General features: G+C 40.4%; 1 protein-coding gene across 1 annotated transcript in view; it reads right to left on the minus strand.

The window, feature by feature from the left end:
• The window catches only part of LOC144181514 (protein O-mannosyl-transferase TMTC2-like), a 29,223-nt gene extending 8,246 nt beyond the window's left edge, over window positions 1–20,977 (minus strand). The window contains exons 1-3 of the mRNA XM_077710062.1: window positions 20,611–20,977; window positions 6,034–6,619; window positions 505–1,336 (exon numbers count right to left, since the gene is read on the minus strand). Of these exons, the coding sequence (XP_077566188.1) occupies window positions 505–1,336; window positions 6,034–6,619; window positions 20,611–20,693 (1,501 nt within the window). The 5' untranslated portion in view covers window positions 20,694–20,977. The remainder of the gene's footprint in view (window positions 1–504; window positions 1,337–6,033; window positions 6,620–20,610) is intronic.
• Between the last annotated feature and the right edge of the window lie 3,060 nt (window positions 20,978–24,037).

Raw genomic sequence — 24,037 nt, forward strand, 5'->3', positions numbered from 1 at the left:
GCTTAATTTGAATTTCTTATTTTAATTATTTTTTTACCCCCCAGTATACAGTACACCATATAGAATACAGGTAGATAGAGTGCAATTCATGTTATAACAAAAAAAAACACAACAAAAAATATGTTGTCTCAATGTAATATTTGCATATATATATTTTTTTAATTCTTAAAAAAATCCGCGAAGCTCTGAGTCCGCGGTAGCTGAACCGCAAAGTAGCGAGGGGACACTGTATTTTTTTTACCTTTCCGCCATGATAGTGCCGTTTACGCGGCAGCCAGTGGCAGTAGCTCTGTCCACTCTTATTATTTTCGTGTTTTACAGCATGTTTTACATGAAAAATTAGAGGGAACATTGACATGCAACTGCTTAAGGCAGGTGTGATACTGGTGTGCCCATAACCAGCAATGATGATGTCGCTCAGACTGGTACTCAGTACGCTCAGGGATGTTGTCTTTCTGCCCAGACCAACAAAAAATTAGAGAGAACATTGCTTGCCGCACTTACCTTTTGCGGGATTGGCACTAATTCCCGACTTGTACAGGTTCTCCTCGTTACTCCAGTCCCGGTTTCGTTGAAATGTTCTTAGAGCGTTTAGCAGCACCAGACCCAAACACAAAGTCAGGAGCAGGACCTTACAGCGCTTTCTTCTTAGTCTCACGTACAAGCTTCTCGCTCCCGTGGCCACGAGTAGGCAGAACCCCGCACTGGGGATGTAGAGCACCCTCTCGGCAATGACGAAACCCACATAAAAGAAGAGGTTGGAAGCTGGGATGAACGGTAAAGACAGCAAAGCCAAGGAGAAGATCACTAGGTTCTCGGTGGGCGGTAGCGACGTCCCTGGGTTGTCATGGCGGAAGCCGTAGGACCCGTTCGTGGCTATCTTTGCCGCCGCCAATGAGTCTGCGTCGTGGTGCCTGTCCGGGGCGTGATAACCATTCCCATTGGGGATGGATTTGCCGTTTGTGGCTTCCTCCTCTGCTACCTTTCCCCCTCCGGAGGAACCGTGAAACCCAAACCGAGCCAGGAGGACGAGTCCTCCGTAAAAGGTGACTGTCTGAATGTTCCGCCAATCGGCCAAGGATCTTACCAAGGGCACCGCATCCATAGACCAGTCAAAACTCAACTTTTCGGGACAGAGGAGCAGCCAGGCGTTGGCGGCGGGCAAGTGGAGAAATGTCAATGTCCGGGTGAGGAGATGTGGGGAGTCGGCCGCCGGGTTATCAGAGTTGGAGAAGTTGGGAGGTTTGTTACCCATCCAATAGATGCGCCCGGACAGTAAAATGGCTCCCCAGGTAGCCAGAGCGACAAGACTTGACAATAGCTTCAGGTTCTTTTTCTGAAATGGAGCAAAGCAGAGTTAGAAAACTGGAGTGATAAACTCTGGAGGATTACCGTATTTTCATGACTATAAGGCGCACTTAAAAGTCTGAAATTTTCTCCAAAATAGACAGTGCGCCTTATAATCCAGTGCACCTTATATATGGAAAAAACTGAAAACCAAAAACGAAAAACCACCACTGTCGGTTATTAAAAAAACACAAACGCCTGAACTGAAACAATACTGTTAAATATGCAGATGCCATCTTAGTTTACAAAATCTTTCATCATATAGCTCCTCCCCCACTGCAAGATTTTATACAAAAAAATCCAAAACATCAACAATGGCCGGCTCCAGAGGTGGCTGTGTAGTGAGTGATTCATACCTGGAAGTCAATAGTAATTACCGTATTTTCACGACTATAAGGCGCACTTAAAAGTCTTACATTTTCTCCAAAATAGACAGTGCGCCTTATAATACAGTGCGCCTTATATATGGAAAAAATGTCATTCATTGAGGGTGCGCCTTATAATGCGGTGCACCTTATATTCGTGAAAATACGGTAGTCTTTAATAACAAAAAATGGAATAGATGTCTCCATACAGTCTTGACTTAAGCGGACTTTCCCGATTGGCTCTTGAGTTTTGCTTAGTGTGACTGTTAATCAGCTCATTGTGTTGGTATGCCGATACTGTTTACATCTGGTAAGAGCTTTAATCCTTGAGCCATGAGGTCGACGGTCACGCAACACCTTTTAATTGATCTCTTTTTGAATTTTTCTCTGGCTTTTAATGTCCGTTGGATATGTTAAATGTCTTTGAGGTGAAGGTCAAGCAGAGTTCCCCCTAGTAGACTGGATTTGACGTCATGTGAGTGATGACCGCTGAAACGCCTCTTTTGTGAGCCCATTTGTTATCTGCCTTCTCGTTTTCGGCAATGAACTGCATTTGAACCCGCTTTCCCATTGACGGTGCACTGTGTTTTTACCCACCATTTCCCAACTGGACATTCACAAATGACCCAAGTATCTCCTGGTGCTTGGACTTTAAATGGGAGCATGATGGAGAGAACTTGTTGTCCATAACAAAAGGGCTCATTGGGATTATTTTAAGAGGTTTAACATGGCCTCCTTCACAGGAGCTACTGGCTCCAGTTCAGATGTTGATTACTCCAGTAGAAAAGTGGAAAAAATACGGAGGTCAACGGGGGCAGGAGACTCATTACGGGCCCCCTATGAGATATTTGGGTTGATTTTAAAAGAGCCTGTTGACTGAACTTTTGGAGTACCGTCAATGAATGACATTTTTCCATATATAAGGCGCACTGTATTATAAGGCGTACTGTATTATATAGCGCACTGTATTATAAGGTGCACTGTATTATAAGGCGCACTGTATTATAAGGCGCACTGTATTATAAGGCGCACTGTCTATTTTGGAGAAAATGTAAGACTTTTAAGTGCGCCTTATAGTGGTGAAAATACGGTAATTGCTATTGACTTTCAGGTATGAAGCACTCACTACACAGTCACCTCTAGAGCCAGCCATTGTTGATGTCTTGGATTTTTTTGTATAAAATCTTGCAGTGGGAGAGGAGCTATATGATGGAAGATTTTGTAAACTAAGATGGCATCTGCATATATATATATATATATATATATATATATATATATATATATATATATATATATATATATATATATATATATATATATATATATATATATATATATATATATATATATATATATATATATATATATATATATATATATATATATATATATATATATATATACATACATACATACATATATATATATATATATATATATATATATATATATATATATATATATATATATATATATATATATATATATATATATATATATATATATATATATATAATAAGATAATTAATAAGATAAGCCACCCGCGTCATGCGCCTGCTTGCCAAAGTGTTAAATAACACGCAAATACTGCAAATCCAACCAAAAAGGATTATAAAAGTAATTTTTGGCCTCCAACTCTTTCAGGGTGTTTGTGGGTATTTCTTTGGTTGAATGACTTTTTTGATTGACATTTAATTAACGATGGTGTAGTGTTCTATCAAACCACAAGCGCTGCTACCAAAATAAACACAAGCTTTGATGATGTTTTTCCCTTTAGCAATGATGGGAATATTATTATTATCCCTTACGTCAGACTAGGATAAATTTGATCTTGCTTCAGATTTGTTTGTTTTTTCTAAAGCCAAATGATTTCCTTTTGATCACACAAGAAGACCGTAATCTCATTCTAATGTCCTTCTCGGCGGATTTAATAATTTATATCTTTTTTTGGCATTGTTAGCTAAAATGTTTGAACTGAATACTTCATTTCTTTCTTTTTTAATATAAATGAGTAGATGTCCAATCCAATTCCAACAGACTGGGAGTGGTTTTTGAAGTTTTGTCAAAATGAAGAACAGATTGGCCCTTGATGGGCTACTTTGAACTCAAAATGAGTCTGGGTATTTTCTTCCAAGACATTCATACAAAGACCCACGTTAACAAGCACAGCATTTAGGAGTTATGATCACCAGAGTAGTATTTTCTTGGTTGTAAAGCCGAAATACAGACGCTCCCCCACTTACAAACGAGTTAGGTTCCAAGCGCTTGTTCATAAGTTGAAAGTGTTCATAAGTTGAAGTTGATTCAGTGCTAAATTTTATATTATAATTTATGTTTAAGGCCTATATACGTATATTGAAGGTTTATATTAGTGCATTTGTATGTTTAAGGCCTATATAAGTAACAGTATTGTTTTCTTACTGAAAAAAACAATTTAATAAAATGGAGAGAATACATACAGTACTGTATACATACATTAGAGAGATTGACTAGAAACTGACCGAAAGAAGCTATCTAATGACGATTGCACAGTTTTCTTCTTCTTTTCATCATAAATGATGCGGTAGCACTGTATGGCATCATTCAATTGATTTGCAACCTTTGTGCAACGTTCAATATTTGGGTCCTTCTTTCTGTTTATAAATGGTACTGACGGTGGAACAATCCAAGTTGTATTCCCGTGCAACGCTCACCACTTTCTCATTCGTATCAAGCTTATTTATTATTGCCACTTTGGTTTCAAACTAGATGGCTTGCCTCTTCCTTGCACCTCCCTCACTTTTCAGCCTTTCGTTTTCACCAACCATAATGAATCATGGACCAGATATTTAATGATAGAAATGAAAAAGATTCTTTGCGCACTGGAAATACGTTCACACACTTACTCACTGCAACGGACTGGGCAGAGGAAGGTGGACGCTAGGTGAGATGAGTTCTCACAGCGCCAGGCGTGGGTATTCGCGGCAGAAAGAAGCACTACTAAATATAAAATCGAAATTACGAACATTTTTCGACATAAACGCAATTTGTAGACATGTTCGTATGTACCGTTTCTTCGTAAGTTGAATGTTCGTAAGTAGGGGAGCGTATTTAATACGCAGGATACTGTTTTATACTCTTTTCATTGGACTGTGGCGCAAATACCACACCCTCCTTTGTCTCCATCTCCCCCTCTTCGCACCCTATCCGTCCTACCTTTTTTCCATTCCAGATCTCGTCTCAGTCTGATTAGGGAGGAAATGGAATGAGGGATGGAACGGCAGCCGCAGCCAATCTGTCTGCCAATTTGCATTTTCTCGCATATCTTTCGAATCGAAGACACGCTGCCGTTTCAGCCTCGTGACTAAAGACTGGCGTTGGACAAAAAAAAAAGCTCCATTCCCAAGACTGAAACAGATAAAGCCAGGGAAATGAGAGCATAGTTTCCACCTCTCCCGCATCCTTCATCTCTTTTGTTCCCGAGCGTCTCGTTTTGAGATGTCTGGCTCATTATCGAGGAAACAATTGCCCTGGTGGCCTAGCCCGTCGAGTAACAAGCTCCCTGCCGAGATAACCACGGCCGGGGCACCGACATCGTGATAAATGAGCCAGATGTAGTAGTTGTGGCGGTGGGGGGTGCGGTTGGCACCAGGAACCCCTCCCGTCTGGTAGCCGGTGACATGTTGGAGTTACCAATGAGAAGAGTTGTAATGGCGAATGGAATGGGAGAAAATTCCCTAGACTAACAGCTGTTATCATAACTATATATAAATATGATTGCTGCAGTGCTAATGTAAATTGGGTTCTGATGAGTTTAAATGAGGACTTTAGGGCAATATGGTTAGTAGACATATTTTATCACAGAAATCTTTCAGTTGTCACTAGTCAGCTGGGATAGGCTCCAGTATACCTTGCGACCCTAATGAGGATAAAGTGGTTGAGAAAATGAGGTGAGATGATAATTTTTATGGCGATGAATCCACAAGTGAGCAGCATAGTACGATGTGTGCTTTTAGCAAGTAGTTGATAATTAGACGAGGGAGAAGAAGAAGAAGAAGAAGAAGAAGAAGAAGATGAAGATGAAGATGAAGATGAAGATGAAGAAGAAAAAGATGATGATGATGTTGATGATGAAGAAGAAGGAGTAGAAGAAGAAGAAGAAGAAGAAGAAGAAGAAGAAGAATGTGGAGGTTGAAAACAGCAGGAAGCTAAATGGACTGACTAGACCCCATGAAATCAACTGGGATAGGCTCCAGCACCCCCCGCGAGCCTAGTGAGCATAAAGCAGTTCATAAAATGAGATGAAATGAAGAGACATCTTATCAATTTGAGTCAGATTTACCTTTTCAAGCGGTAGAAGTAACGCCTGTCGGAAAGTGAGCCGATGGAAGACGAAGACGTCGTAGATGGCCGACACGGCCAGCGCCGTCACCCCTTGCTCCTTCCAAAGCATGCTGGCCGCTGCGCACCACAGGCTGCCGGCCATCCACCCCCAGAGGCCCAACGGCGAGCGGCGTCTAGACGCCCGTAGGCCGCAGTGTCTGGCGTAGCAGTGCAACGACAGTAGGAAAAAGATGGCCGCGCCCACGTCTGCCCTTCCGACCACCCCGGCCACAGCTTCCGTGTGCACCGGGTGCGAGGCGAAGAGGAGGCCGGCCAACAGACCCCACGGCGCCCCGCCCAGGAGCCGTCTAGCCAAGGCGGCGAAGGTGGCCGTGGCCAGTCCGTGTAGCGCCACGTTGAACAGGTGGTAGCCGGCGGGCCGCAACCCGTGGAGGGCGTAATTGAGGCGAAAGGTGAGCGTGCAAAGCGGTCGGAACGACTTGTGGCTGCCGCTGTGGGTGAGGAGCGTCCCCCAGAAGTCGTCGTACCAAATGTTGCTCCATGGAGTCGTCGGGAGGAGGTCCTGATTCGTCTTGATGGCTCGGCTGGGAAAATGACAAGGAAGAGAAAGAAATTCTTACCGTATTTTCACGACTATAAGGCGCACCGCAATATAAGGCGCACCGCATTATAAGGCGCACCCTCAATCAATGACATTTTTTCCATATATAATGCGCACTGTACTATAAGGCGCACTGTATTATAAGGCGCACTGTTTTATAAGGCGCACTGTATTATAAGGCGCACGCACTGTATTATAAGGCGCACTGTATTATAAGGCGCACACACTGTATTATAAGGCGCACTGTATTATAAGGCGCACTGAACTATAAGGCGCACTGTCTATTTTGGAGAAAATTTAAGACTTAAGTGTGCCTTATAGTCATGAAAATATGGTAATTGCTATTGACTTCCAGGTATGAAGCACTCACTACACAATCACCTCTAGAGCCAGCCATTGTTGATGTTTTGGATTTTTTTGTATAAAATCTTGCAGTGGGGGAGGAGCTATATGATGCAAGATTTTGTACACTAAGATGGCATCTGCATATTTAACAGTATAGTTTCAGTTCAGGCGTTTGTGTTTTTTTTAATACCTGACAGTGGTGGTTTTTAGTTTTTGGTTTTCTGTTTTTTTCCATATATAAGGCGCACTGGATTATAAGGCGCACTGTCTATTTTGGAGAAAATTTAAGACTTTTAAGTGCGCCTTATAGTCGTGAAAATACGGTACTTTTTTACATGTTTCTCATTGAAATAGGCCACTGCTGATGAACCTAGAATTTCACATTCCTTAAAAGAATCCTTCTTGGATAGCGTTGTCGGTTTAGCATATCAAAGCGCTTTCTTTTCCTCATTTCTGCCAGTTGAGCACAAGCTGCGTGTGTTTTAAATTGGCCGCTACTGTATTCAGTTTTTGCGCTATTAAAATTAATGAGTACTCGAGTAAGTGTGTTGAGAACATCCGCTTCACACTTCTTTCATTGATGGTTTAATCTAGGGGTAGGAAACCTATGGCTCTGGAGCCTAATGTGGCTCTTTTGATGGGTGTATATGGGTCTCCGTCTTTTTAAAATCATAATTTTTCTTACGAACGGACGTTATTCGTGACAGAATAGCAGTTTAACACAAAGGAAAGGAAATGGGAGGTGGTGAAATGAGCAAGAAATTTAGCTTTGAACGTTTTTCCCTCTTGACATTCTAACACAATAGAATTCTAACACAACTTTTCAATATATTTTGTTCAGGGAGTTCTCTTTTTTTTAAATGAAGATCATTTTTCTTTAAATTCTTCCACTCTTCTGAGATCTATATCCCTAACAAAAAAATGTACTTGATTCAATAGCAATGTGTACAATTAAATTAGCCAAGTTAAAGCTCACGGATCAAATTACCGTATTTTCATGACTATAAGGCGCACTTAAAAGTCTTAAACTTAAAGTCTTAAATTTCCTCCAAAATAGACAGTGCGCCTTATAATCCAGTGCGCCATATATATGGAAAAAACAGAAAAACAAAAACAAAAAATCACCACTGTCGGATATTAAAAAAAACACAAACGCCTGAACTGAAACAATACTGTTAAATATGCTGATGCCATCTTAGCTTACAAAATCTTCTATCATATAGCTCCTCCCCCACTGCAAGATTTTATACAAAAAAATCCAAAACATCAACAATGGCTGGCTCTAGAGGTGACTGTGTAGTGAGTGAGTACTTCATACCTGGAAGTCAATAGCAATTACCGTATTTTCACGACAATAAGGCACACTTAAAAGTATTAAATTGGCTCCAAAATAGACAGTGCGCCTTTTAATACAGTGCGCCTTATAATACAGTGTGCCTTATAATACAGTGCGCCTTATAATACAGTGCGTCTTATATATAGAAAAAATGTCATTCATTGAGGGTGCGCCTTATAATGCGGTGCGCCTTATAGTCGTAAAAATACGGTAAGTTGGATTTTTGTACGCCACGTTTTTGTAATAGTGGCAGTCTATTTGAAAAGTGATGAAAACGTGCGCTTGCTTTCTCATAATCATTAGCGCGTTTTCTGTCTTTGTCTACGCACGCTGCATTTCATTGGACAGATGGGAGGAAAGTGTGGGGGCTCCTTTGTCTGAACGCTGCACCCTTTTAACGCGTAGGACCTCAAAAATAGAGCGGGAGAGCTGCCAGGAGAGTTTAAAAACGTCAGCTAAATGAAATTGTTTTCCTGACTAATGCTGTCTTCACTGAGGCTAAAGTTCCCACCATTTCCCAGCATTGTTTTCCAACAATGAAAGTGTGTTTATTCTGTATGACCATGATGGAGTTTGTGCTTATCAACTGGGACATCTTCAGTTCTCTCCAAAACCATTCCTCCCAATTTTAATCATTGAAAACTTCAAATATTTTGCAGCTAATTATTCATCAAAGCCACTCTTTCCATGACCGATGGTTAAAATGAATGTGAAGGCTAAAAGATTTACAGAAGTGTCTGTTTTTATGTTTGTGAAGCGTTGATGGGCTTCATTGAAAACATGGAGTGGTCTCCCGTGGTGATAGTAAAAGCGTATGGGGGGTTAGGGGGGCTCTTTTGTATTCCACCGACGTATTTGGGCCACACCGCCAGGCGAGGCTACAGGACTCGCTATTCATAATGTACACGACCGGTTTTCAGCTTTTTTATGTGCGAAAGAAGTTTAACGATTGGAATTTTAAAGCTCGACTGGTCTGAATAGATTGAGCATCACTCATTGTTATTCTGTTTTGCTTATGTAAATGAAGGAAATCCCCCCCCCACACACACACACACCCACACACAACCACCACAAAAGAATGATGTCACCAACCAGCCATTTTTTCCCATATGCATACAGTTACTCATTTTCAATGGAAAATGTCCCCCACTTTGTCTTACAACATTTAAATTTCAGGCACTGGAGTTGCATATCTTCAGGATAATTATAACACAGGGTGCTGTTGAATCTTTTTTTTTTTATTTTTTTTTTATAAATAGCTGGCACTATTAGGACGACCGGTTTCTAATAAATAGCAGCTATCATGAAATGTAATTCTGCTGGCTGAGTTACAATCACACTTTTGTGTAGTATAGTGCATCATTGGATTCCTCAGCAATAGGCAAATTGGCGGCCACAAAGGCTGTAGTGTTTTGTGAAATTGCTCTTCTATTTCGATAAACTCGCTTGGTTTTAATATTTAGATTCCCAGAACAAATATGCGCCATTCTTTTCTGGCGGTGGTCAGTGAGGAAAGACGACACGTGAGCTAGTGGTGTTAAATTATGGCTAAAAAGATTAATAAGCAATCATTGCAGAATCTCTAAGGCCAGTCTGAAGTCTTGGAAGTGTGTATGGGCTGCCATCCCTCGTTTATTGTTCGATTTGGTCATTTGTACCATCGTCTCTAACACATACCTGTCAACCTTGGCCAATTGCTCCACTTATTAATGATTACAATTCCCCTTATTAAGCTAAATTCAAGATTCTGTACATGTTGCTGTATGATGCTGACAGCTAGACGGTCTGGGTACATTGCTTGCGGTGCTCGGACGTTTGGTGGACGGTCTTTTGGGCTCCGGTCTTTTGGGCGCCGGTCTTTTGGTCGCCGGTCTTTTGGTCGCCGGTCTTTTGGTCGCCGGTCTTTTGGTCGCCGGTCTTTTGGTCGCCGGTCTTTTGGTCGCCGGTCTTTTGGTCGCCGGTCTTTTGGTCGCCGGTCTTTTGGTCGCCGGTCTTTTGGTCGCCGGTCTTTTGGTCGCCGGTCTTTTGGTCGCCGGTCTTTTGGTCGCCGGTCTTTTGGTCGCCGGTCAAATGGTGACAGAGAATTTACTGTTGAATCCAGCTCTCAAAATTATATTAATGAGGAAGAGTTTCTAAGAGAGATAGTTTAATAACTAAGAGAGATGATTTACTATTTAAGTACTGTTTAATATCTAAGAGAGTTAATTTAATATTTAAGTACTTTTTAATATCTAAGAGAGATAGTTTAATATCTAAGTACTGTCTAATATGTACGTATTGTTTAATATCTAAGTACTTTTGACCAGTGACCAAAAGACCTGCGACTAAAAGGGACCAAAAGACCGGTGACCAAAAGACCGGTGACCAAAAGACCGGTGACCAAAAGAGCGGTGACCAAACGCGTGTGGTCATTCACCACAGAGGAAGTCGGCGCCATGGGGGGAGGGGTATCAAACAAAGCCAGCCCTGAGTTGATGTAGGACACATAGCAATGGGAGAACGTGACCCTCCCTGGTCGTTCCTCAAACGGCATCCTCGCTTGGGGTCAACAGTCGTGTGCCGGAGGAGGGGTCTTCCCTGGGGGTCCGAGGCCCGCTAATCACTCCACTTCGCTTGTCTGAGGAGACCCCTCAACAGCTTTTCTGTGGCTCTTTTTAAACAACACTCGTATGATCTTTTGAAAGCGTATCTGACCTTTGGGCCCCGTTATCAAATCTTGTCAACGTCACATGGAGTCGGAGGATCCTAGACGAGATGGCGAGGCTGGATATCTCCAACTTAGCTCGTTCTGGTGCCGCTCTGCTTTTGCAATCAGGTCAAGTGCTTTCCCGGCCACGGCTAATGCTAATACTACGGCTGCTCGTCAAAGCATTCTGCATTTTACGACGGGAACTGGGAGACCAGTTAAGACAGAACAGGGACTCTTTTTGCGTTTGATATAAATGCCAGGTCAAGTCATTAGCACGGCGACCACTCCTTTAATGGACGCAGCTGTTTATTTTTTTATCGATGACTAATTGTGGCACACTACAAACCTATTCCTTTACGTCTACATTTACACGGGCCTTCCCGTTGATTTCCTGTGGAAAATAGAATTACTATGGCTTTCCAAATAAATTGTGTCTGGTTAGTAAAGCATGCGTTTTTGACAAATGATCCCTAGTAATAATTTACAGGCGAATTATTCACTTCAATGGCTTTCGGTATGGGGAATATATTTCATCCCGAGGCGGGTGTGACCCCAATCCTGTTTTTAATCTTCACCAATACGAATTGCGGTATGATAATGTCCCTGAACAATGTCCTTGATCCTGGTTCAAAACCATTCCACTCGGAGTGGCGCCGCTAATGAATCTCCTCGCTGTGACGCCACGCATGACTCTTGAGCCTTCAAAATGAAGAAAGTATTCATGAGGCTGGCGTTAAATAACCACACGTAAATGACATTCATATGAAAAACAAGTTTTGAAATGCAGCCTTCCCATAAAATGTTCCTTTTGGTGGTTAAACTTGTTAATCTAGGATAGTGAAATATGGTGTTCGAACGTTTGGTCGCCAGTCTTTTGGTCGTCGGTCTTTTGGTTGCCGTTTTTTTGGTCACCAGTCTTTTTGTCGCCGGTCAAATGTTGACAGAGAGTTTACTGTTGACACCAGCTCTCAAAATTATATTCTTGAGAGAGAGTTTAATGTCTAAGAGTGAAAGTTTAATATCTAAGAGAGAAAGTTTAATATCTAAGAGAGAAAGTTTAATATCTAAGAGAGAATGTTTAATATCTAAGAGAGAAAGTCTAATATCTAAGAGAGAAAGTTTAATATCTAAGAGAGAAAATTTAATACCTAAGAGAGAAAGTTTAATATCTAAGAAAGAATGTTTAATATGTAAGTACTGTTGAATATCTAAGTACTGTTTAATATCTAAGTGTTTTTTAATATCTAACTACTGTTTAATAACTAAGTACTGTTGAAAATGGTAGATATTTAGATATTAAACTTTCTCATGAATGTATTTTTTAGAGCTGACTTCAACAGTACTTAGATATTAATCAGTACTTAGATATTAAACAGTACTTGGATATTAAACAGTACTTAGATATTAAACAGTACTTAGACATTCAACCGTACTTAGATATTAAACAGTACTCAGATATTAAACTCTCTCTCTGATGAATATAATTTTGAGAGCTGGTTTCAACAGTCAACTCTCTGTCACCATTTGACGGGTGACCAAAAAGGACCAAAAGACCAGCGACCAAAAGACCAGCAACCAAAAGACCAGCAACCAAATGACTGGTGACCAAAAGACCAGCAACCAAACGTCCGGTCGCGTTGAAATATTAAGCCATACACACTAATGCCGCTTAACAACAGATAATAACGACAAGATTCGGCAAAAGGCGCCACTGACTTAAGATGGAATTGTTGTATTCTGCTGGAAGAAATACTTCAAATAATTGTCATTCTGTAGTGGCTTTTAAAGTTGTGCTGGAAGTCTATAAATATTGGTGCAATATCTAGGCCAGAGGGGCATGTGAGCAATATTATTCATCTTGTTGGGGGGGGGGGGGGGGGGGGGGCTGACAGTAAATGGGCCTGCCAGGAAATATGTCCCTTGGAAATGAATAACATTCGTCGTGCGGTCTTCACAAGTGCCGATGAAAATGTGTCACAAAGTGATCACTTTCTAAGTAGAAACAGGCCTCCAAAGACGCAACACACAAAATCTCCTTTCCATTTTGGCTATGTAACACGGCCGTGTCGTTTAAGCGCCGCGTAAGCTTGCACATGTGTTTTCGTTCATTTCAATCCAACACCATTCGATCGACGTCTCGTCAAAGTGGCGTGTTTGTTTGAATTTACGAAAGGATTTGTCAAAAAATAACTAGTTCACAAAACAGTTCCTGTTTGTGGCTTTGCGCTCAAATACGAATTGCATGTACGTTTTTTTTACCCTTTTGGGTTTCTGTCAAAAACAGAAAAATACATGTTTTTTCTTTACTGACAAATACAATTCTAACGAGGACATTGTTTATTTCCTCTCAAGCTTTCTAGATTTACCCAAAATTCTTAAAGGGCCAGGCCATACACCAGGGGTAGGGAACCTATGGCTCGGGAGCCACATGTGGCTCTTTTGATGAATGCATCTGACTTTTTGCTAACCTGGGGGCTAAAATATGGAAACCGCTGATGATAGAACTGAGATATTACATCTAGAACTGCTTTAATCTTCATTTTTTTGCAGTAGACTCTTCTGATATGCATCCTCTCATTTGATTGGCAACAGCATAAGAATCTTTTTAAAAATATTCATTTTTTCCTCTTTAAAAGTGTTGAAATTACCCCCAAAAATTGAAAAGACACTCATTAACATGTATGTATTTTGACTTTTAAATTCGTACTATGGCTCACAAGGAATAACATTGGAAAATATGAATACCTTAGTTTCACGACTATAAGGCGCACTTAAAAGTCTTAAATTTTCTCCAAAATAGACAGTGCGCCTTATAATCCAGTGCGCTTTATAATCCAGTGCGCCTTATATATGGAAAAAACCGATAACCAAAAATGAAAAACCACCACTGTCGGATATTAAAAAAACACCAACACGCCTGAACTGAAACAATACTGTTAAATATGCAGATGCCATCTTAGTTTACAACATCTTCCATCATATAGCTCCTCCCCCACTGCAAGATTTTATACAAAAAAAATCCAAAACATCAACAATGCCTGGCTCTAGAGGTGACTGTGTAGTGAGTGCTTCATACCTGGAAGTCAATAGCAATTACCGTATTTTCACGACTATAAGGCGCACTTAAAAGTCTTACATTTTCTCCAAAATTGACAGTGCGCCTTATAATACAGTGCGCCTTATAATACAGTGCGCCTTATAAACAGTGCGCCTTATAATACAATGCACCTTATATATGGAAAAAATGTCATTCATTGAGGGTGCGCCTTATAATGCGGTGCGCCTTATAGTCGTGAAAATACGGTAGTTTGTGGCTCTCTTTGTCAAAAAGGTTCCTGACCCCTGCCATATACCAATCAAGCCTATCCCAAAGTATTTTGAATTAAGCGCTTTGACGCCCACGCCAAAACTTTGGTCAAGGCCCAGGAACGCCTCATAAACCCCGGAAACTCTCGGCCGCCGTGGCTGCAGTTTCACGCGTGGTTAGTCCAACTTACTCTTGTAAAATGTCAGCTTTGAAAGGCAGGGGCGGGTCCACTCGCTGTGCTATGCGTGTGTGGAAATAATTTGGTGCTTCACACCTCATAAAAGCCACCGTGGGACAGAATCGGCACGAGGGAGGGAGATCGGGTGACAGCCTTCACTTTGTTTAAGCTAGGGATATCCCGATTGCACATTTCTGCACCTGATTTAGCATTTCTGCACATGTTTATCCATATTGTCTTTGTTGTGCACAAGTTTACTTCCCTTGTCTCAGCATAAAAATATAGCATAGTACTGTATTTATCCAATATACTTCAAGCTTTTTTTAGCTCAATTCTAGACATCAAATCTTTAAAAGTTGGCATTGACGTCTAATCTATTTGAACTGGGTGGGCTGGGCCTCCCTATTGAAAGAGATTGAACTTCTATCCCTGTCAGTTAAATTGAGTTAAGGGTCCTCGGACGTTTGATTGCTGGTCAAATGGTGACAGAGAGTTTACTGTTGAAACCAGCTCTGTTTAATATCTAAGTACTGTTTAATATCCAAGTACTGTTTAATATCCAAGTACTGTTTAATATCCAAGTACTGTTTAATATCCAAGTACTGTTTAATATCCATGTACTGTTTAATATCTAAGTACTGTTTAATATCCAATTACTGTTTAATATCCAAATACTGTTTAATATCCAAGTACTGTTTAATATCCAAGTACTGTTTAATATCTAAGTACAGTTTAATGTCCAAGCACTGTTTAATATCCAAGTACTGTTTAATATCTAAGTACTGTTTAATATCCAAGTACTGTTTAATATCCAAGTACTGTTGAAAACAGCATATATTTAGATATTAAACTCTCTCGTGAATATAATTTTGAGAGCTGGTTTAAACTCTCTCTTAGATATTAAACTCGCTCTCTTAGATATACTTTTGAGAGCTGGTTTCAATAGCACTTAGATATTAAACTCTCATGGTTATTAAACTCTCTCTTAGATATTAAACTCTCTCTCTCTCTCTCTTAGATATAATTTTGAGAGCTGGTTTCATAAGTACTTAGATATTAAACTCTCTCTCTCTCTCTTATATATTAAACTCTCTCTCATGAATATAAGTTTGCGAGCTGCTTTCAACAGTAAACTCTCTGTCACCATTTGACCGGCGACCAAAAGACCGGCGACCAAACATCCGGTCAAAGAGTTAAGTGTATGTGTGAGGTGGCAGTGGACAGAATGACCCATGATTCCATGATCGGCATTTGTTTTTAAATGAATTTTCCAGCATGGTATTTTTATCTCTTCTTTTCTATTATTACTTTTCATCCATCTCACCGCAATGAAGGTCGCTAAATTATGCATGTCGAGATGGGAAAAATATTTCGGCATCCCACCAAAAGGCAAGTAGTGTTGCGGCTGCCTATTTTCTTTTTTTTTTTTCAGTCCCGAAAGTTTGCACAAGTCGGGTATTTATTGCTGCTGCTCATTGAGCACGTGTCAAAGAAAGAAAAAAAACTCACATTGTGTCTACATGTTCTTCTTCTGAGGGTTGCCAAGACCACACAGGAGGGACAAAAGATGGCCGAGGAATATAATGTCATTTTATGATACCATATGTGGTTTGGGATGGAGTTTGAGAGTGTGCTTGGGAGATTTGTCAACAGTTGGACCAAACAGGATTAGAAATCCATGTCTTATTGCATTGTACCATACTGCTTTTATAATTTATAGCTGGCCATCCGTGGCAAGAATTTGGGCTTTGGTCAGAGGTCAAAAAGGTCACATTTCTAGGACGACCAGAATGGAAGCAATGGTCGGGCAGATGGCTTCCATTCGCCCGTTAAGTTTAACAGTTCTCAATTTGAAAGGATCTTATCGCAGAAAGAAAGGAGGACCCATAGCAGATTGGATACAGTACAACACGGCCTATTGGGTGACCGGACGTTTGGTCGCCGCTCTTTTAGTCGCCAGTCAAATGGTGACAGAGTTTACTGTTGAAACCAGCTCTCAAAATTAAATTCATGAGGGAGCGTTTATAATCTAAGAAAGGGAGTTTAATATCCAAGTACTGTTTAAAATGTAAGTACTGTTTAAAATGTAAGTACTGTTTAAATGTAAGTACTGTTTAATATCTAAGTACTGTTTAGTATCTAAGTACTGTTGAGACCAGCTCTCAAAATCATATTCATGAGAGTTTAATATCTAAATATCGAATGTTTTCAACAGTACTTACATATCAAACAGCACTTGGATATTAAACCGTACTTAGCTATTAAACAGTACTTAGATATTAAACAGTACTTAGATATTAAATAGTTCTTAGATATTAAATAGTACTTAGATATTAAATAGTACTTAGATATTAAACAGTATTTAGAGATCAAACAATACTTAGATATCAAACAGTACTTAGATATTAAACAGTACTTAGATATTAAACAGTACTTAAATATTAAACAGTACTTAGCTATTAAACAGTACTTAGATATTAAACAGTACTTAGATATTAAATAGTTCTTAGATATTAAATAGTACTTAGATATTAAATAGTACTTAGATATTAAACAGTATTTAGAGATCAAACAATACTTAGATATCAAACAGTACTTAGATATTAAACAGTACTTAGATATTAAACAGTACTTAAATATTAAACAGTACTTAGCTATTAAACAGTACTTAGATATTAAACAGTACTTAGATATTAAATAGTTCTTAGATATTAAATAGTACTTAGATATTAAATAGTACTTAGATATTAAACAGTATTTAGATATCAAACAAAACTTAGATATCAAACAGTACTTAGCTATTAAACAGTACTTAGATATTAAACAGTACTTAAATATTAAACAGTACTTAGCTATTAAACAGTACTTAGATATTAAACAGTACTTAGATATTAAATAGTACTTAGATATTAAATAGTACTTAGATATTAAACAGTATTTAGATATCAAACAAAACTTAGATATCAAACAGTACTTAGATATTAAACAGTACTTAGATATTAAACAGTACTTAAATATTAAACAGTATTTAGATATTAAACAGTACTTAGAAATTAAACCCTCTCTCATGAACATAATTTTGAAAGCTGGTTTCTACATTAAACTCTATGTCACCATTTGACCGTCGATCAAAAGACCGGCGACCAAACGTCCGGTCACGGGCCTATTGGTGTCGTTCAGAAAAAGCAGGAGCCACCCTGCAGGCTTTTCCACGGGCCGGATCGGACCCCCTAGTGGGCCACTTCCAGCCCTCCAGCTGCATTTTGAACAACCACTGGAATAGAGCATTCAATTCTCAGTATAAAATAAAATTCTCAGTCTGTTTCATAAACATCTTATCGCCGCTCAGTACGATTCAGTTATTTTCACCAATTTGCGCGAGCGGCGCCGACGGGTCGCTCCTTATTGAATCTCCTCGTTAAGACTGATTAAATGAACGCTATAAAAAACACTGCTGTACGTAGAGAGTCATAATTCTTATCCCAGTCATGCACACAGCTGCATCTCGTGTGTTGTTTGGCCCGTTCCAATTTTTTTAATCAAGCAACACATTTATCAAGGCGGAAGCCGCCTTAATTAAAGTCAGACGCTGTAATTAAACGCAGGCTGATTGCAAACATGCCAGGGGGCCTTTCTCTCAAGTAGACGTCCAATCCATTTGATCTGGGAGGGCTGGGTAGTGGACGGAACATTCATACAAGTGACTTTTCCAATGGAGCTTGCGCGCGGATGGTGGTGAATCCCATGGCAGTACCTTTTATTAGCCATTGATTTCCCATAGATCTTCCCCAGTTGGGCCTAAAGATTTATCGCAGACTTTTATTGACATCATCACCAATTTTCACTCTAATTTTTCCTTGGTCTGGGCAGAAAGACAACCTCTGTGAGCGCACTAAGGACTAGTGTGAGCGACATCATCATTGCTCGCTATGGGCACACCAGTACCATACCTGCCATAAGCAGGTGCATGTCAATGTTCCCTCTAATTTTTCATGTAAAACATGCTACAGGGGTGTCAAACATACGGTCCGTGGGCCGGATCCGGCCCGTCTGGTGGTTTGGTACGGCCCGGGGAAGAAAGCTGCATTGTATAAAAAAATATGAATTTTCTTTAACATTTGTAGTTCTTGTATTATCCGCTAGGGGTGTAGTGTTTCAGTACGTGCAGACAACATGAATTGACATTTATTTATGTTCTTATGTTATTCTCTTGTTCATAATGTAAAAGGAAAATTCTGTTAATAAACATTTTGATAATTTACTCATTCTTTGCACTAATTATTAGTATTAGTGACTAATACAAAGGAAAAAAAGTGGGCTTATTGTTAGTTTTATAGAATTTTGCAATGAGTTTACTGGTCTGGCCCGCTTGATCTAGAATTTAGCTGTATTCAGCCCGCAGACCAAAGGGAGTTTGACACCCCTGATGTAAACCATGCTGTAAAACATGAGAAACATAAAAAGTGGACAGATCTATTGCCACTGGCTACCGCGTAAACAGTGCCATCATGGGGAAAGGGTAAAAAAAAATAAGAATAATTAAAAAGTTTGGATTTTATTTACTGCGCGCCATATGATTGCTGCTGCGTAGAGAAGACGAGAGTAGTGCGCAATTGCGCACGTGCAGCTTAGAGGGAACATTGATTATCACCCAAAGTTGCGGCGGGACACCGTTCTTTCGCCACCTTGACTTTTCGCCGACGCGGCAAATGTCGTTTTTAGGCTTTATCGTCCATTTAGCGGGCGATCGATCTTTCCCGGGAATGCAATGAGACTTGAATCAATCCACTGAAAGATAAATTAGAGAATGAGCATCGCATAAATGAGTTCAGAATAGATTGACACACACGCTTTTGGTTGTAATCTAATCGCCAAGGTGTCCCGTCAGTGTAGTTGTTTTTGGGCCAAGATTGCAAGATTGGAAAGTGTGGGAAAAGTACTCCGAAGCCACTTTGGATGGGACCATTGTTCTTGCACGCAATGGCGCTCGTGTTTGATCTCAGACTCATTTCCTGAGGTCTGACACACTAACAGTACAGATACAAAGAGTGGAGAACTTATAGGTTTTCCACATATTTTACACATTTTTCACCACAAATTGTGTACATGGTGATGGCAGCTATGATACTGGCATGTGTGGCCATAGCGATCACGTCTAATATTGCTCATAATGGTCCTCAATGTCCTCAGGTACGTTGTTTGTATGCCCAGATATGGAATAAATACAAATTAGAAGGAACAATTCTGCTTTTATGTCATCACTTTGTGATTTGTTTGAAAACAAAAGGAGAAACTTCCAATCCAATCGAACTGGGAGTGTAGGCAGCTAAAGAATTTGGCAGTTCAAGTCACATTTTTCTACAGGATTTGTTCTTTCCTAAGCCATGTAAACCCCATTAAATTTAAGAAGAGCAGGCGTTCTATTCTTCAAAAGTGGGAGAGATGGCAGTAAATAAACATACTACCCCTCCAAATAGATTGGACATCTCTTAATGAGGTTACAAAATTGATGTTCTCCCTCTGCCCAAGATGACCCACCACCACCACCACCACCAGTCTATTTAACAGACGTCCAATCAATCTTCAAATTGAGTGAATGTCTAGCGCCATCAACGGCAACCCATTCTTCAATTTTCTCCAAAATAGAGAGGACGCCTTATAATCCAGTGTGCTTCATATATGGCAAAAAAATTAAAATGCATAATTCGTTGAGGGTGCGCCTTATAATCCAGTGCGCCTTATAGTTGTGAAAATACGGTATTTTAAAAAATAATCCTTTGACTAATTAGTTTAGTGAAAGCGAGACATTCATTCGCTAAATGCCTCCCTCTTCAAATGGAATTGGACGTTTAGCCCCGTCAATGGCAGTTTCTGAGTTGAAATGAATTGGACATCCATCTCCGTCACCCTCTCAGGTGAATAAGTTTGACGCTTATTGCTCTCAATGTCCGCCGAATTAGTCAAGACAATCACGCCGACTACTACAACGATGCACGTATTGATAACAACAGCACAGGCAAAACAAAGCTGTGTAACCATGGTAACCTAACTAGGGTAACCAGGGTGACAGCGGCCGGGAGGTAAAGTCCAAGGCGGAGGATGCTCAGTTTCCTTCCTACCTGTCATCGTAGCAAAAGTCGGCATCCAGCGTGTTGACGTACACCCCCGCAGCCACGACGGTGCACAAGAGCTCCGGGATCATCTCTCCGAGCCGTAACCGACCGAGGAAGGATGAAGCGGGGATGCCTCTGAGGGGAAGCGCCAGGAAATGCGAGTCCGTTGTCGGTCAGCCGCTGGAAAGCGCGGCTCTCCACGCCGCACGGAGCTTCTCCCGGCGTAGTGAAAGTGTGTCACGGCGAGCCATGGTTCTCCCCGGGCCGGGCCGGGCAGGGGGGGAGATCGGGGGCTGGGCGAACGCAGCAGCGCGCTGTGCGGTGCACGTCTCTCTGGTCAGAGAACGCCGGAGAGCCAGAGGCAACAGCGAGCATGTGGGTTTGGCAAGCGCCGCGCATGCGCAATGCGGGCTGCAGCCAATACAATGGCAAGGCACACAAAGGATGTATTTTTTTTCATTCGTACAAATTATTGTCATCGTGTCATTTCAGTGCCGAAATTATGAAAGAAAATGTTTTCAAAATAGAATGAGATCACTATTTTAAATTTAATCACAGGGACATTTTAGATGCTATAATGTACCAGCTGACCTCCAAATGGGGGAGGAAGAGCAAAATAGATGGAGGAGTGAGACATATTTGATGCTGTTTTATCATCCACCGTAAAGGCAATATTGAAAGAACACTCTTATTTTATTTATCAGAGATTTTGGAAGAAGGCGGGGGACTTTTCTTAGAAAGTGATTTAAGGATTAGAAAGGAAAACCATTGGTTCTGTTATATAAGAAGATGTTATGGCGAAAGGTTTGTTTACCGGCTGCGTCTTTTAAAATTGTCTCGTATTTTTTAAGGGGAGTTGTTTGTTAAAGTGGCACATAATACAAATATGACATAACATATTTCTCACATATAAACCGTGTTTGTAACTGATTCAAGGGTACGGCTTATATGTGCACAAGACTCACTGAACTCTTTCACCAGTAAAGGTCGGCAAAGTACCATTAACTATTTGTTGGTTATTTTCTGTTTTGCAGTAATAAGAAAAACATTACTGTATGAATTAATTCCTTTTAATATTGACCTTAATAATCTGCTTTTGATTCATGAACTCATTAAACTCTCATAAATATCATTTCTGTCATGTTGTCAAACGTCTGGCGACCAAACGTCCGGCCACCAAACGTCCGGCCACCAAATGTCTGGCCACCAAACGTCTGGCCACCAAACGTCTGGCCACCAAACGTCCGGCGACCAAACGTCCGGCGAACAAACGTTCGTCGACCAAACATCCAGCGACCAAACATCCGGCGACCAAACGTCCGGCGACCAAACATCCGGCGACCAAACGTCCGAGTACCAAACTCGCTGAACTCTTTCACCAGTAGACGTCGGCAAAGTAACATTAACTATTTGTTGGTTATTTTCTGTTTTGCAGTAATTAAAAAACACATTACTGGATCAATTAAATCCTTATAATATTGACCTTAATAATGTGCTTTTGATTCATATGGAATCTCAGAAATACCACGTGCAATGATTTTTCCTACGATATTACCTTCAAAGTAACACATTAGTACTCTCTTTTAAAACCATGAATATAGAGGTGAAAAACGTGAATCAGAGGGCGGCTTATATGTGAGTAAATGCGGTATACACATTGTTAATATGTATTTAAAGTTACTCAATCACTCTGCAGGTTTGTCTTGGTTCCTAATTTTACATGCGCGTGGGAAAAAAGTGATTAAACGTTTGCTACCGAGTGTATTTCCGTACATATTTCCGTAGATGTCCCATGGAGATTTCCTCCTTGCCGTGGGCAAAACATAGCTAGTCATTTCCTCCTTGTGTTATTTACTCCGGATCTTTTGCGTCTTTACCCCTGCAGATAAACATCATGCGGGAAATGGATAATCACAGCTGCAAGGGCAAAAAAATGAAAGCATCCCGATGCGACTAAAAAGATTTTCAATGGAAATCATTCCGTCATCTTGAATGGATGTTACCGTATTTTCACGACTATAAGGCGCACCGCACTATAAGATGCACCCTCAATGAATGACATTTTTTCCATATATAAGGCGCACTGTATTATTATAAGGCGCACTGTCTATTTTGGAGAAAATGTAAGACTTTTAAGTGCGCCTTTATAGTCGTGAAAATACGGTAATTGCTATTGACTTCTAGGGATGAAGCACTCACTACACAGTCACCTCTAGAGCCAGCCATTGTTGATGTATTGGAATTTTTTTTTATAAAATCCTGCACTGGGGGAGGAGATATATGATGGAAGATTTTGTAAACTAAGATGGCATCTGCATATTTAACAGTATTGTTTCAGTTCAGGCGTTTGTGTTTTTTTTTTTAACATCCGACAGTGGTGGTTTTTTGTTTTTGTTTTTTTTTCATACATAAGGCGCACTGGATTATAAGGCGCACTGTCTATTTTGGAGAAAATTTAAGACTTTTAAGTGCGCCTTATAGTCGTGAAAATACAGTATTTGGAAACATTCCTGACAAAGTTTACCGCTCAAGTTTACCCAAGAAACGCAAACCCGGGAAACCCCCAATGAGGGCAAGTGTTGCCTCTCCACACGACGTCCGATCCCATGAATAATTCATGCATCTGCGATCTTCCACAAACATTCAAGATTTATTGGGAAAGCAAGAAAAACAGCTGTAGAGATTAAAGTCAGGTCAAGGCCTCTTTTCTGCAATGCTCTTTCCAGACCGGCATGGCCGTCCAGGATTTGCCTGAAGCACCCCCAAAGGGCCCGCCCAGCTGCCCCCTGAAAAACCTGCATTTTCAAGACATGGTGCAACTTTGAGTGAAATCTAAATGGTCATAACTCAATCAAAATCGGCAGCCACTTTTAGCAGGTGTATCTGTTAAAGTTGTACTCATACAATTTTTATGTTTTTTTTTTTTTTTACCTTTTATTTACCCGTTTGAAGCAGATGTTCATTCACTGTCCTCCTCCGGCCTCAAGTGGATTGGATGTCTAGCCCCGGGGTGGGCAAACTTTTGGACCCGGGGTCCACATTGACTTTAGAAATATGACAGATGGGCCAGGTAAACACAAGATATGATACATATAAAAAAGTGCATCCGTTAACAGTACTTATGAAACACAAACAGAAAAAAAAGGGCTCAAATATTAACATACTCATCACCAGTAAAGTAAAAAGTATAAAGTCAAGTAAAAAGGAATGTATTAAGAAATATTAAAATGTCATTTAAAAAAAGATAAGGCTAAAAAAAAAAAAACACGACAAACTAGACTGGAAAGAGCTACTGCCAGTGGCTTCCACGTGACGACGCCATCTTGGGGGAAAAAAATAATAAATAAATAAAAAAAACTTTATTTGGACAACGTCGGCGGGCCGGATTAAAAAGCATAGCGGGCCGGATGTGGCCCGCGGGCCGTAGATTGCT

Source organism: Stigmatopora nigra, chromosome 23, assembly GCF_051989575.1.
Source record: "Stigmatopora nigra isolate UIUO_SnigA chromosome 23, RoL_Snig_1.1, whole genome shotgun sequence".
In the NCBI taxonomy this organism is placed as follows: domain Eukaryota; kingdom Metazoa; phylum Chordata; class Actinopteri; order Syngnathiformes; family Syngnathidae; genus Stigmatopora; species Stigmatopora nigra.